The 11,587-nt window shown below is 40.7% G+C and overlaps 1 protein-coding gene and 1 long non-coding RNA gene across 2 annotated transcripts in view; both read left to right on the forward strand.

The window, feature by feature from the left end:
• The window catches only part of tet3 (tet methylcytosine dioxygenase 3), a 38,563-nt gene extending 33,335 nt beyond the window's left edge, over positions 1 to 5,228 (forward strand). The window contains 1 exon segment of the mRNA XM_030059398.1: positions 1 to 5,228. Coding sequence (XP_029915258.1) covers positions 1 to 143 — 143 coding nt within the window. The 3' untranslated portion in view covers positions 144 to 5,228.
• Positions 5,229 to 6,064: 836 nt separating this feature from the next.
• LOC115365578 (uncharacterized) lies at positions 6,065 to 8,701 on the forward strand. Its single transcript, XR_003928770.1, has 3 exons — positions 6,065 to 6,247; positions 6,602 to 6,798; positions 8,458 to 8,701. It is a non-coding gene; the product is annotated as an uncharacterized LOC115365578 (long non-coding RNA).
• The last annotated feature ends 2,886 nt before the right edge of the window (positions 8,702 to 11,587 follow it).

An 11,587-nucleotide genomic window follows, 5' to 3' on the forward strand; every position in this document is an offset into this window, starting at 1 on the left:
CCAGCCCGGGGCCCGGACAATCCAAGGACAAGAGGGAGGGTCCAGTGACACGGTTAGCATCCACGCTCCACACCACCTCCATTGCTACTGTGTGTCCCTATGCCTTCACACACCTCACTGGACCCTACAGCCACTTTGTCTGAGGTCAGACAGACACAAACAGACTTCTACAGACTGGTGGTGGAGTGCTGGAGAGAGGGATGAGCAGGATGAATGTCTCTCAGCCGTCCCTCAGTCTGGTATCTCTTCATCCTGCCCCCTCCACAGTCCACTTGGAGGAGGGCGTTTATATTGTTTTTTACCTCATGTCAGGCAGCGGTTTGGGCCTCACGCCAACAGACACACTGCCTGTGGTGCTCTTTCTCTCTTCACGCAAGAGGAACTCCATTGCTTCTTCTTGTTCATAGAATTTTAATGATCCTAATTATTGCTATTATTATCAATATTATTATGATTGCTATTGTTCTGTCAATGTTGTTATTACAGGTATTGTTATTATTATGAAGACTTTTTTGTTTTTTATTATTGTTGTTTTCATTAATGTTATTATTAATGATGTGATTGTTTTTGGTTATATATATTTTTTAAATCAGGAGTCAATCAGACTCGGAAATTGCTTTTTCCATGTTTGGAAAATGTGTACCCTATTTCCCCTTGAATTTCTTTGGTTTTTGTCAATCTTCCAGCTATACAAAGAGGAGGAGCCATTCTCTGCACCGCAAGACAACAACTCAATTTTAATCATATATATTACAAAGCCTTTCCTGTAGGCTTACCTTAGATATCTATCCTTATATTGATATTATACAGATATTTATCTTTGATAATGTTTTTCACTTCAGGCCTCTTTAAATTAGAACAGGAGCAAACATTGCCGCTCTTCTTGCCATGAGGAGATATGTGCTCCTCCACCTCTTATTCTACACCACCCTAGCTTTCACTGGTGCTCCTCTTCCACATGTGACCAATTTCCATTCTTCTACTCCTCATGGCACTTGATGCTATACATGGGTGCTTTGAACCTATCCTGGATCAGTTAGTATTTGCAAATAAGTCTTTTTGTTTTGACCTAGATGAACTACCAGCAGGATGTAGTTTATTGCTTGAAGGCAACTAATGGTACCAGGAAAGTATATATACAAAGAAGGATATACTAAATTGCCTTTTGAACACTTTTCTGTACTCAGTATGCTGTCCTGTGTGGCAAACCACATCTGTCTGGTACTTCAAGCAGGTTCAAACAAGTGCTAAATATTATTTGCAAATGCTATTTGACCTGGGTCTGCTTGTATCACATGGATATGGAATAAGGCGGTGCTCATCATCTTCCTAAAATGTTCCAAATGCTATTTGACCCGGGTCTGCTCATATCACGTGGATAAGGAATAAGGCGGTGCTCATCATCTTCCTAAAATGTTCCGGTGGGAGCGAGCACTTTCCACTGTAAACTCTAGAGGGCAGCAGTGACATCCTTTTCAATGTGGTGCACACACAAACCTCCAAGCACTTGAGTTCCATTCATAAGCTCTTGTCAGCCAGCGGAGTCTTGCCTTACTGCTTTAACCACCATGGCCACTAGAGGGAGATATTATCACCTGTTTGTTTGGTTGGGTGTCCCGAAAGCACCTCTCAGCAGTTTGTCCCATTTTGAGTGAATGGAACAAAGATGACCTGTGTGTGAGGATGCTTTTGGGAAACCCATCCCTTAGCTGAGTTACAGCAATGGAAAAAAATTGACAGCATTGCTCCTAGGTGCTCCTACACACACTCTGGTGCTTTCCCTAAACACTTGACTTGTTGTGAAGGGCCCAGTCCCTCCTCTGCATGGTGCTGTCATCTTCAAGCAGAGTGTGTGTCCTGCAAACGTGTCACCACAGAGCCAGCAAATCAGTATGGCCACCATAGGGCTTAAGTGACCCCTCTGCAGCAACTGCAGCTCTGTCACTGAGCTTACGAATCAGTTACTCCTGTAAAGATTTTGCAGTTAGTGCGGCAAAGTCCTTTCTTCTCAGTCAAGGCTCACTCTACTCTATAGGCCTTTGCTGAGAGAGCCTACCTCCCACAGCAGGTGAAGTTATATAAGTGATTCAATGTATTGTTAGTAACTATTAGCAGATATTCACAGAAAAGCTTTCAGGTGCTAAAAGGGCATTGAATCAATGGACCTCTCGCTTTGTGCATGTATGTTTGCATGTGAGTGTGCGTGTGTATGTGTGTGAGAGGGAGAGAAAGGGTGATGAAGATGGTTCATTTGTATGTATGGATCAAAAGAGAGGAGCCAAACATACAGACAATTAGAAAGCCTGCATTGAGCTCCATGAGCTTCTGATCATTTTCTTTATGATCGTTTTCTCTTTTATTCCTTCGCTGACCATGTGAGCGCCTGAAGAATGAAACTCAAGCAGCCACATGGTTAGCAGCAATGAAAATGAGAAGTGACTGATGGAGCTGGATTCAGGCTTGATTTCATGCTGCTGGGAGTTTGTTAGGACCAATTGCCGCTGTCATCTGTGAAAGACCCTGGTGCTTCCCCAGAGGGTCTCCGGCGCTCTACCTCACGTTGTAGAGACACTGGTCACAATCACAACTGGCTACTGAGGGCAGAGAATCATGCATATGTCCCTTTGTGTGCTATCGATCTCCACACTCATTTTAATCCGCTTTTTTTTTTTTACTCTTATTTATTACATGGTGATGATGATAATGATGATTGTCTTTGGTGTTATTGTTTCTTTTCTTTTTTTGTCTTGTTTTGTTTGATATAGCTAATACAAATTGTACATAGAGAAGAAAAGATTTATAAAAGCACTTTTAATCTTGATTTTAATGACAAAAAGAAAGAGCCGATTATTGACAACTTGAAGCTTAGTTTTCTGTTTTTGTTTTTGTTTTTTTTTAATTTTCTCAAGAGAGAGATTAAAAAATGTAAATATTAAAATATTTAGGTAAGATTATTTAACTGGTGAGGGATAATAATAACTAAATCATGAATCATTGGGGGTGTTTTAAAGAAGTCCAGTCTTCTCTGTTAGCCCTTAACAACAGTGGACAACACTCGGTCCCAATGTGTTATGTGTACAGTAAATGTGTACTTAGTAACATTGCTGTTTTTACCCCCCTGGCAGCGTGTAACTGACAGTGACCTGTCACCTCCTCAAACAAACTGTTTTCCCCCCAATCATGCAAGCTAACGCCACACTAGAAATGCCCACTAATGACGGTCATTTGAATTGGAGAACAATTGCTATTATCCAACCAAAACCTCATATATACAAAGAAGCATTTATTTCAGTGATTTAGAAAAAAAAAAAAAAAAAAGAAAATTGTCCTTTCGACACATTTGATTTAATTTACTTATATAAGGATTGTAACAGGTGTCAAGGGCCCAACAGAAACTCACTCATCACATTGAAGACAACGTGAGCTGTCAGTTTAAGCCAGAAAGTCACCAAATTCGTAGTCACTCGACAAGAATAATCGATCCCCCATCAGTAAGCTAAGGACAAATCCAAAAGCTAGCCATAAATCTGGTATGTATGCTATTGTATATCAGTAGAGTTGCACTTGATAGCTTAACCGACTTGATCATGATGTTGTAGGACTGCATCCAGAGGGAGATGTTTCACAGCGTATTGGTAGTTACAGAATCAGTCTGGGCTGTTGCAGTGGGCAGAGTGTAGCGAGGAGGGCAGCCCAGCAGTCTTTGTCATTTGTGCTAGACTATCAGGCAAGAGACTGCCTCCCTACTGTTTTTTTTTTTTTTTTTTAAACGTGTCAGTTATTATTATTATTATTATTATCAACAAAGGTAGAAAGGATGTACTTTGAAGCAGCTCATGGCGCCCTTGTGGAAGACAGCAGATGCCAGGTAGTTTGTACTGATGACTGGGTTATTTGACGCAGACACCATGGAGTGGTGCAGGGGGTCGGGACCGGTTCATACGGCCATCCCTCGCTCTGGTTCCTTGTTTGTTGGACACTGTCACGCATCTAATTAAGCCCCATTTTATAACCATAATGCATGGTCCACATTCCACACATAATATTATATACATTCTATATATATAAATGGATTCAGTCATATTTATGATCTATGTAAGAATCGGTGCTGAGCATATACTGTACATGATTTCTTTTTAACTTTGTAAATTTCTCTATGTGTCACATGAGTTTGGCAGATGAGAGGCGTTCATCTCCCAAGCATGTATACTGAGAGGCTGAATGGGTAAAAGCCGGTGCTACGATGCTACACCTTAAATTCACTGTGGAAACTAACGAGGGATAAATGATGACCGTAAAATATTTTTCTGAGCTCTTAGAATGTCAAGAGAACTATACTTTTGATTAACGCAGTTTCACGGGATCGGAAGCTGCCCTGGTGCTGACTTTATGAAAAGTCTTTTGTTACGACCAGACTGTAAACGCTACAAATTTAAATCTCTTTTGATGGTTTTTTTGGGGGCGGGGGCGGGGACACTCAAACAGCTGAATACATTCTCTATTGATACTCATTCCACGTTGTACTTGAAAAGGTATTTTATTCTCATTTCAACAGGGATGAGGTATAGAATCATATTATATTAAGACTGTTATCTGGGTTTAATGTTTGGTACAGCATACGTACCAAAGGTTATTGAAATTATCTTTTGAGTATGTTGTACATTTTCATGTTAAGGGAATGATAAGATATTTGGACAATACAGGAACAGCAGTTGTGTACTGCCTCCCTCTTCTTCTCCCTAGTCATGCACTTCTTTTCTCAGTCCCTCACTCTTACCACCTTGTATATTTTTTCTCACACACACACACACACACACACCGACACACACGCACCCACACGTACACACAAACACACACATACGCTCGCATTCGACGTGTGTATGTCCCACTTTCTATTTAACACTTAATTTAATGACACGTTCCAAATTTGGACTAGAAACCTAGACCCTGGCCCATCCCAAAAAGAAAAAAAAAGACAAAAAAAGAAAGAAAGAGTAAAAAAGAAAAAGAAAACAAACATACACAACTGGCAGCTACATTCCTTTTTGAGTTTTAGGGTTGTTCTTGGTTCTTTTTTTCATGTCAAGTATGCAGTATGTAAAAAAGTGTTTTTGTTCGGTCTCTCTCTTTGTAGCTGTATGGTGTATTATGTGAATACATAGTGTATGTGGTAAAAACCCACAATATTGTTTTATGTTGCGCGATAATGAATAAAACATTGAAGTGAACTTTTCTTGGGGCATTGTTTTTTTTTTTTTTTATCTCTCCATTCATGTTTCTCTTTTCTTTTTAATTGTACTGCATTCGGTTGGAATCAACATCCTACAGACCTCCCAGCCCCCCACGACACATTGTTTAGAGCCACAGGGTTTTTTTTATTTTTCCAGATCAGAATGAAGATCTGAAACACTGATATTTGCAGCTCCAGCGGCGCTTATCTTGCAAAGTGACAGGCACCGGGAATGGAACTGTAATGGAAACCTTTCAGATGGGTTGTGCTCCACTGAGGGCTGAGCGTCTGCAGGTTTTCTCTGCAGTGAAACACCGCGACACTTTTCAGTATTATTTCCTCAAATTTCCCTCCTTCGCCTTGCAGAGAGAGCAGTTAACTCGATGTAGTCTCTCAGCAGGGACACAAACAAACAGCTTGACCCAGGACACACCACACATCTTCTGTCAGGCCTTTTTTTTTTTTTTTTTTTTTTTTTTTTTTTTAAGGTGAAAGTACAGTTTATTTCCTACTGCTGCCATTGGAAGCTCGCAAGTATCACCATGTGCATTAGTGTTGAAGCTGTGCACATGCAAGTGTACGTTTTTCATTAGATTTTATGACGGCCTCTGTGAGTGTGAGCTAACATGACTAACAACCCACACGACTGTCTGTAGATATCCATGAGGGCAAATCGACAGACTACACAGAACTGAGAGCTGTGTAATCATTCTGACCAGGTTGGTGTATTGCAGAGAGCATTATCTATTATGCACTAGTATTCATTATACTGTTGTGAGGCCTTGGGGCACTGGTCCTTGTAGCCAGGGTTAGAGAGAGCTCCCTGCCTTGATAAGTACAGGTGTGGCCAATTAGTGCGCCGGGTGGCTGTGGAAAGCACGGACCTGTTTGTGCAGGATAAGAAGATTTGGGGAGAGTCTCCCTGACCTGCACAGGGCTCTGAGCTGTGAGTTGTGGTGCAGCCGAGTCCTGATTTGAACCAGACTGATGAATGCGCTGTAGCTCCATGCTGAAGAGGTAGGCTGCAGGTACACCTGCTCTTTGTTTGTTTCATTACATTAGTGCTTACAAGTTTCAGTTTTCCTCTTCTCCCCTGTTTGTGCCACAATACAGGTAAGGTAACCAACAAACTCTGCAAGTTTAATGCCAGACTGTTTTGCCTAAGCTCATTCATCCATGCTGTCTGGCCAATTTGTTTAGGGCTTTTGAGTTGTAATTTTAGCTTGTTACAAGCTGCCCTGTGTTTTATATTGCGGCGTCAAAGTCTGACTTGTATGACTGTAATTGTACTCTGGAATGTCTTTTAAACCTGAACCTCTGCTAACTGAATCTTTCTGCTCTGTTTTATCTGGTTTTGATTTTGTCCGTTAGGCAGTGAGAAGACCTGTGGGGAGTGTTTCTGGTATACACACCCCTCCCTCCATGCCATGTCAAGGGGGGCGGTCACCTTATCATCTAGTTTTACCTTGAATCTACCTCAGCCTACAGAGGCAAATAAAACTTCTTCCAACAAAGTTTACTTTAATGAAATATTGGAATTACTGGAATCCCTTACACCTATATACACAGTAAGTTCCTGGAAAGATGCTTGAGGAGGAGCTGCTGCTCTCCTCTCCCTTGCTATTGGCACAACAAGCAACATGGCAGCACCAGCATCAGTGTCTGATTCAGATTAAAAGAGGAGATGGTGAAGGAAAGCATGAGTGATTTTTTTTTTTTTTTTTTTTTTCCTGGAATGTGCCCTATGTTCCATTCATCATACAACACTGTATCTTGTCAATTTGCTATTTTTGTGACAGCAGAGCTGAACCTAATCATTACCAATGCTTGGTGGCAAGAGTCATACGTGTAGAAATCAGACTGACAGACCTAGTCCTCATAATTGTAGCTTAGAGCACAATTTGATTGAAGCTCGAAAGTAAACAGTCATACTGACTCATAATCCTTGGCATTAGGTATTGTCTGGTGTTGCCTGATGACACCTTACTTTAAATGGAAAACCATTTTGTAAACTGCCTGAGAGAATGGAAAATAAATAATTAATTGGCTGCCAAATCACAATTTCACTAATTAGGAATAATGTTCCAGAGGAGGGAGGCACTGAAAACAATATAATAATAATGTTGCTGGGTGTTTTGACTGTGCAGACCTTTTTTGTGAGGACAATCAGAACTCCCCATACACACCAAAGATCATGTGACTCATGGCATTGTCACGTTGAAGGTGTGTTTGTGAGTGAAGTAAGCCACTGTGGTGTTTGGTTGGCATGATGAGTGGTTGTGTATTTTCTGGCCCATGTCTTCACTCTCACATGGGACGTGCAGCGTGGGAGGGACCACTAGAACATGTACATCATTATTTTCGTTCACCTTTTTGTCCACTCCAAAATCTGTCATTTTAATGATGCACCAAAGGCACGTCCTTAAGTGATTGGTCAGTTGTTACCATCATCCAACTGACCTCTTCACATTCCTGGGCAGTACAAAAAGCATAATGCTAGCCGTCAACAGGCAAAATCAAAACCACAGAACGACTTAAATCATTCAAGTCCGCAGTGTACACCTGTGTTGGAGGAGAGACCATCAATCAGCCACAATTATCTCCCGTGGCTGCAGTGGACGGTAGCTTAGGTAAATGTGCCCAGAAATTACAAGCTAAAGCCATACAGCAGGTTGTTCAACAGATTTGAAAGTAAAATCACTTGGAGACTTGTAAACTCTGGGTTCTTTTTTTTTTTTTTTTTTGTCTTTTTTTTGTCACATGTGTGACCATGTATCAAAGTGCACATCACAAAATCAAAATCAAGAGAGTCATAAAAAACAGAAAATTGCTTTCATTCCAGTATTCTCTGTAGAAATAGGCAGGCTTGGGTGAAAGCCTTTGTGCCATGAAATGAACAGAGGCTGTAATGTGTTCATCAATGAAATGACTGCGTTACATGAATATGTCTTCAGGAGCACACGATGAAGGAAAATAATCAGACAGTGGCCAAGAAGGGGTTATGTGCTTTGTGTGGATGAAAGAATTCAGTGCCTTTTTTTTAATATCTTTTTTAACCCTGTACGATTGTATTACATATATATAGAGCCACCGGAGCACCCTAGATTTAATTTTTTCCCCTTTAAAGCCCCTGTGAAGTGACCTGAAATGACCTGTACTTCCTGTACAACAGATGGATTTTCTCATTTCTCAGTTGTACATCCTTGATTCCTCTCCTTGCGCCTTAGCCCTGCCCACGGGAGACGTGCTGAGGAGGCGAGGAGGAAAGTCAAGGAGAGAGGAGGCGATGCAACAGGCATTCAACAAAATGAGACATCCTCGCTCGCTCCAGCCCTCATTTTACTTATGACAAATTTCACATCTGTAAGTTATTACTGTCATTTCTTCTGCCAAATCATGTTGTCAAAATCTGAAGTGCTCTTAAAGAAATACAAAAAATCATCCCATATCCCGACTGCAAATCTTTTATTTCCATTCCACTTTGTTGTGAAGCACAGCAGGTTTTTATAAAGTGCTGTGTAAATAAACATTGTGATGATGATGATGACGACAAATAATCTGATGAGTAAAATTAACTGCATGAGTTAGGAGCATTCGGCCCCAATTCCTTCTGTTTAATTTTTTTTGTTTTTCATTTTGTGCTCAAAATACACAGCAAAAGTTGAAAGTCATTCAAAGTGGTTATGCGGGAAAATGTGAATGTCTGACCACCAGAGTTTGTACCTCTCGACCTGAGGCTGGTCAGGCTCTGATTATTTAATTATCCCGGTGGGTTTGAGAGAGCCGGGGTGAACCTGAAGTTGAATCTGAATGTTTTACTGTGGAGTCTCCCACTGTTACGGCTCTGATGTGTCACAAAAATTACAGACAAGGTGAAAAAAATAAAAAATAAAAAATACGTCCTTATTCTTGAATGAACCTTGTTATCTTACAAGGATAATTTAGGAATAATACTATTTTAAAGCCTTCTAGCACTGGTTAAATATTTCTTCATTGCCAAAGACTTGATTTTTTCATTATCCAATTAAGAACATTTTAAGATGTTAAAATGAAGGGATCCTGTTTCCTAGTAAAAAAAACACAACACATCTTCAGTTATTTGACAGGGTTCATCCTCTGAGGAGCGTGAACTTTCTCACCAGATGTTGAGGTAGTATACCCAACAGATTCGGAGATATTGTGTATGAGCCAAAATTTCGCCTGATGGTGGCAATAGAGAGAGACAGTCAAGGGCTCTGACACGGTTCATCCTTAGGGGAGCATGAATGTGTGTGTGTGTTCATTAGATGACATGACAATCGGCCCAGTAGCTTTCAAGAGCACAGTGCTTTGGAGCAAAGTGCTGAGCGGATGGCCCCAGCTGCCAGCGGGGAGAAAAAACACTGGGTCAGCCCTGCCACCTCTTCCCTCGGTTATGCTCACAACACTCAGCTGCATCTCCCTGCAAAGCCAAATATTGGTGCTGACATTTGGCCCAACTAATAATCTCCATGCTACTCTGTGACTCTCTCGGTCCTGTTTTCATTAATATCAAAGCAAAGCATGTCTGAGTGATCTTTGACTCAGATATGAAGTTCAAAGAACAACTTTAAAAAGCTGGGCAATCATGCTTCCATCTACCAAGGAATATTTCTGAAATTACATACGTCCTTGTGTGGCCAATTCACCGCTCACTGCATTCGGTCAAAAAGCTCCATCTCCTTCTCAGTACGTACAAACCACTGCTGCTGCTTCTATTAAAGCAAAGTGGAGAGAATTTGACTTCCACCTTGGATTGAACAGAGTCTGCGTGTTATATACATGTACAACTGATTTTTACATTATTTTGCTATACTATTCTAGTGATGCCTTGGTACAGCCTGTATCACAGAGCTTTTGACTGCCCAGCCCTGTGCCAGAGGGGGTGTATGGCAGCGATTAGGCCTGGGCACATCAGCTGAAAAAAACTGGATGAGGAGCAGGCTGCAGTGGCCCCTTTTTATCAGGACTGAGGCCACTTTCAAGTCCTCATCCGATCCATGCAATAGTTCGTAATCTCTAAAGTTAACAATCCAGTTGCATTCACATTCAGTTTAGAAATTGGAAGCAGAGGTATTTTTATTAGCTTTTTAAGATGCTATCAACATTTCACTGGTTTACTAAAGCAACCAGTGTAAAACAAAGCATTTGGGAACTGTATGTATCAAACATGACTACGTTCACAGAAAAACACATTTACAGAAAACCAAAATTTCCAAAAGTATTTGAAATATGTATTTAAATTACTTTTGAATATTTTGTAGTATGTATTTGATCCATCTGAAAACAATATAACACGTTGAATAATATGTTATATCTGCAGTTAATAATACTTCAAACCTACTACTAATACTACAAACAGATCAAAAAAGGGAAGTGACTTTTTTTCTAGCTACATCCAGACGTCAAAAAAGAAAACAAAAGAAAAGAACAAAACAAAAAACTTACAGGCACATTGTCCAGACCCAGTTAGAACCATCTGATGAGTGAATCACATGTTCCAGCCACTGGAGGAAAAAAATGGAAAAAAAAAAAAATTGTAGAATGAGGATGATGTGATTTTTTTTTTTTTTTTTTTTTTTTTTTTTTACATTTGGTGAATATGATTTATAGGCCAGGGCATCTCTGGAGCTCCACAATTCTTCATTTACAATGATACACTGTCACGGGTAGCTTTATCAAATAATTGGAGGGAAAAGCCTGTGGGAAATAGAACATCAGAGTGTATCTCCAGTGCAGACTGAATATTGAATGCAAATAAACATTTTATGTAAAGTAAGAACCCTGACCTTGACCTCTGCCCATCTGAGATTACTTGCCATTTTGACTGCTTTCTGTAATCATGCTGTGGGGCTGGTGGAGCAGTGAAGGCAAAAGGAATAGCCCTAAAAGTTTTTTTTTTATTATTATTATTTTCCCCTTTTTTTCTTCACAGCAAAGGTTTAGTGCAGCAAATTCACAGTGCAAATCAGCTGGGCCACAACAAAATGAAAAATAACTGGACACTCTCATGTGAGAGACAGGAAACCAACAAGATAGCAATTCTGCCCCACTGAAGCCTGGACCCCTGGCAGGAGCCACCCTCTGCCACCTAGTCCAGCACACCACTGATAACTACATCATCATATCTCATTGCTTTGATATGAGGCTTTGCTCCATGCAGCCCAGCACGGCCACAGTCACCGGCACTGGCACAGTGGTGACGTCACAGCTGAGATTTACATGCCGAGAGGCCCGCCAGCCAATAAGAATCCACAATACAAACACAACGCTAAATGGGACTGGCTGTTATCCAGGCAAGTGGGATCAACAAGAAAACTCTGTTGCATCTGACTCCTA

Source organism: Myripristis murdjan, chromosome 9 (genome assembly GCF_902150065.1).
Source record: "Myripristis murdjan chromosome 9, fMyrMur1.1, whole genome shotgun sequence".
In the NCBI taxonomy this organism is placed as follows: domain Eukaryota; kingdom Metazoa; phylum Chordata; class Actinopteri; order Holocentriformes; family Holocentridae; genus Myripristis; species Myripristis murdjan.